Source organism: Eupeodes corollae, chromosome 1 (genome assembly GCF_945859685.1).
Source record: "Eupeodes corollae chromosome 1, idEupCoro1.1, whole genome shotgun sequence".
In the NCBI taxonomy this organism is placed as follows: Eukaryota; Metazoa; Arthropoda; class Insecta; order Diptera; family Syrphidae; genus Eupeodes; species Eupeodes corollae.
This window is the reverse complement of record NC_079147.1, coordinates 299,169,542-299,173,177: the sequence shown is the minus strand read 5'-3', so window position 1 is coordinate 299,173,177 and position 3,636 is coordinate 299,169,542. Positions and strand designations below refer to the sequence as shown.

The window sequence follows — 3,636 nt, the reverse complement described above, 5'->3', positions numbered from 1 at the left end:
AAACAATACTTTTTGTACACTTCTACCAAGTATTGGTTTTTTTTAAGTGTTTATTTTTTGTAAGAAAAACTGTCGATTCTATTTTTCTTGAAATTGTAACGAATGTCTTAAACAACATTTCTTATAAGTACAAATTAGTTGCAAGCTCAACGTTTTGAAAAGATATTTGAGTCAAAAATCAATTTTTACCAACTTTTATTAATTTTTGTTTAGGTTTTTATTTTTTTTGCAAAAAAAACTGACAATTGGATTTTTCTCAAAATTTTACCAGAAGTCGTTACGTGCGTCATGACATTATTTTTCGTTGCACAAAATTGTGTTGGAGATGAAATTATTTGTGACAAATTTTTTTCTCAGTTTTTTTGATTTATAAAACAAACCGTTAATTGGATCCGCATCGGCATCGCTTTTATTAAAATATAAATTCTACAGGTTATGGGGCTAGCTAGTATAAAACAAAATTTAAATTTTTACTAAATTTACTTTTTTTTTTCGAATATAATATTTTTACATAATGTCGCTTTCGAATAGAGTGCAAGGTCGTATTGCAATTTTCAATGGTGAAAACTATTCAACTTGGAGGCCACAAATGGAAGGCGTGTTGCATAAGTTTCGCCTTCTTAATATAGTCCAAGGAAAGGAAGAACGATCACCAGAAACAAAGGATGAGCAGGAAAAATGGGATGACAAGGACCTAGATGCTCGGAGTGAACTTTTATTCGCCATAGAAGCACAAGCGGTAGCTCTTGTAAAAAACTTTATAACTTTTAAAGAGATCTAGGATTTCTTGGCTTCCAGCTATGATAGGAAGAGTGTGCGACAAAAGGCTCAAGAGTTCAAGAATTTATTAAATATTCGTATGGACAGTACTCAAACTATGGACGAGTACCTGCGATTTGTGCCATAATCAGTCGTTTGACGGAGCTAGAAGCGAAACGCGACGATGACATCCTTGTGGTCATACTTTTAAATAGTCTCGACGAAAATTATAAAGATGTCCGAGCAGCATTCGCAGCGCAAAAAGACTTCCCTACTTTGGAAACTGGCCGTATTAGGTTGATGGAAGTTGGCGATACAAAGCCAAAGTTATTAAATGATAATTCCTTGAGAGTTAAAGGTAAATTTAATAATTCTTCTTCTCATTCTATAAACCCAGGAGGTTAAGTCAGTCAACGGAACAAACAAATTCATTTGGCTCAAGGTATTGCAACTACAATTGCCGACCTTGCGGACGTAGAGGGCATAAGGCAAGTAATTGTCGATGAAATGGAGAAGTAGCAAAAAAAGCTGATGACTCATCAGCTTAAAATAAAAGTTCTCCTTAGTGCTTGGATAATGGGACAACATCCCTCATGTGTCACAGCAAACAAAGGTTTTCTTTTCTATCTAAACGTCACATTGGTTTTGTCAAACTAGCAAATGATAAAGAAATAAAGATCATGGGTATTGGGACGGTTAACATTGTCAACGAAGTCAATAAAAAACCTCTTTTTGCTCATTTCTTAATACACTTTTTGTTCTAGATCTTAAAGAAAACTTGATTTCAATCAACAAGGCCACTGTAAATAGTGTGAACGTTTATTTTGAGGCTGATAATGCAAGAATTGTGAGCAAGAGTGGACGACAACTCTTAAATGCAAACAAATCTGAGGGACTTTATTTTGCCTATACATTCAAAGAATAAGCCTGTACTAACGCAAAGTCTAGGAATGTCAAGAATATAAAGGCAACAGGAGATTTCAAAACCTGGCACAATAGGATGGGACACCTAAATGCAGAATCCCTGAGACATCTGCAAAGTGAAAAAGTTTTTCGAGGACTTCCAGAGTTTAAAAATAAAAATAAATAAATAAATCTTGCCGAAAATCAATTAAATAAAAAAATAAAGAGAATAACATCTGATAATGGATCAGAATATACCAGTCGTGCTTTTAGACAATTGTGTGAATCCAATGACATTAAACAAGAATTTAGTTCACCCTATACACCCCAGCAAAATGGTGTTTCTGAACGTGCTAATCGCACACTTGTCGAGATGGCTGGGTGTTTGAAAATCGAATTTGATTTTCCAGACTTCTAATGGGCAGAACTAGTTCTTACCTCAGCTCACATTCGCAATCGTTGTCAAACGTCAGCAAATCACAACAAGATAATAGGATACTGTGATGATGTAAAAGCGTATAGGCTTTTGAAAAGGGATACAAGAACCTTAATTAAAAGTCGAGATAAGATTTTTAAACGATGAATCACGATCAAGTTTAAAGCATGAGCAATTGTTGGGTAAGGCTGATAATGAAGGAACGGATGATGAAGAAGGTGGTGAAAAGGAAACCGGTGGGGCTGAAGATGTAAATGAAAAAACGACAAGAATGAAAACCTTGAGAAAGCTTTAGATAACCAAGATGTAAACTGAATCAAGCAACATAATTTAAGAAAGGGTAAATAAAATAAACCCACTACATAAAGTCCGAGACCCAAACGAAACGTTCCTATTCCCAAGTATAAGGAGACATCATTTCTGTCGGAACAATCGGAAGAGGATGATCCTAATTCATTGAAGGATGTTAAAGCTTCTCCAAATGTTGATGAATAGAACAAGCCATGAATACTGAAATTAATTTTTAATTAAGAATAAAACCTGGAAAATTGTAGATCGTCCCAAGAACAAAAATGTTATTGGATGTCGATGGGTATTCAAAACTAAGCGAAAACCAGACGGAACTATCAAAAGAAGAAAAGCAAGGCTAGTAGCTAAAGGTTATTCCCAACTTAACGGTGTAGATTATATCGACACATTTGCTCCAGTCGCTGAGATTAGCTCTATCCGAATGCTCTACGCTATTGCTAGGGAATTCGATCTAGATCTTCACCACATTGACATTTCAACTGCATTCTTGTATGGAGACTTGAACAAGGAAATTTTCATGGAACAGCCAACAGGCTATGTGACCGACAAATCTAAAGTTTGTAAACTTCAAAACTCTACAATCAGGCCATCAATGGAATAAAAAACTTGCCTTTTTTATTATTCATTTCAAAAAACAAAATGATAACAACGCTTTAATTACTGTATATTTTGGTGACTTAATTGTGGCAACGAACAGTCAAAACTTCAAACTGAACCTTCAAAAATATTTTGAAACTAGGGACATGGGTGAACCCACGTTAACAATTAGTTTGGAGATTTTAAGAGATCAAAGACAAGGAACTTTATCAATCAGCTAGTCAAATTATATTAAGAGCTTAATTTCAAACAAAAATCTTGCCAACTGTAAGCCGCCAACGTTACCATTGCAGCCCAATTCCTGTGAGTTTGAGACTTTGCTTTTTATAACCTTACTTAAATAATTTACTTACTTGTTAACAGTCATATAGTTTATTTGTGTTTTATTTATGAATCTCTTAATCCGCTGCCATCACTTTTATTAAAATGTAAATTCTACAGCTAGATAAGACGTCGTTGAGGAAAAAACAGAGGAATATCTCGTTTCCTTAAATATCAACTCCAATTTGTTTTTTTTTTTCATTAGGTCAAATTTCCAAATCATCTCACCCAAAAATCCTCCTTTCGGTGATTCATTGACCAAACTCGAGAAAACCACAAAATCATCCACCTATAGAATCCAATCATATAGA

The 3,636-nt window shown here is 34.5% G+C and overlaps 1 protein-coding gene across 1 annotated transcript; it reads left to right on the top strand.

The window, feature by feature from the left end:
• The first annotated feature begins 514 nt into the window (after positions 1-514).
• On the top strand, positions 515-3,008 carry LOC129951803 (uncharacterized). Its single transcript, XM_056064127.1, has 3 exons — positions 515-748; positions 868-1,117; positions 2,653-3,008. The coding sequence occupies exons 1-3, from the start codon at positions 515-517 to the stop codon at positions 3,006-3,008; spliced, it is 840 nt and encodes a 279-aa protein (XP_055920102.1).
• The last annotated feature ends 628 nt before the right edge of the window (positions 3,009-3,636 follow it).

Coding starts and splice junctions, on each gene's coding strand:
- LOC129951803 (XM_056064127.1), top strand. CDS start 515: ATGTCGCTTTCGAATAGAGTGCAAGGTCGTATTGCAATTTTCAATGGT. Junction 749..867: donor AAGCACAAGCGGTAGCTCTT/GTAAAAAACTTT, acceptor TCGTATGGACAG/TACTCAAACTATGGACGAGT. Junction 1,118..2,652: donor TAATTCCTTGAGAGTTAAAG/GTAAATTTAATA, acceptor GGAAAATTGTAG/ATCGTCCCAAGAACAAAAAT.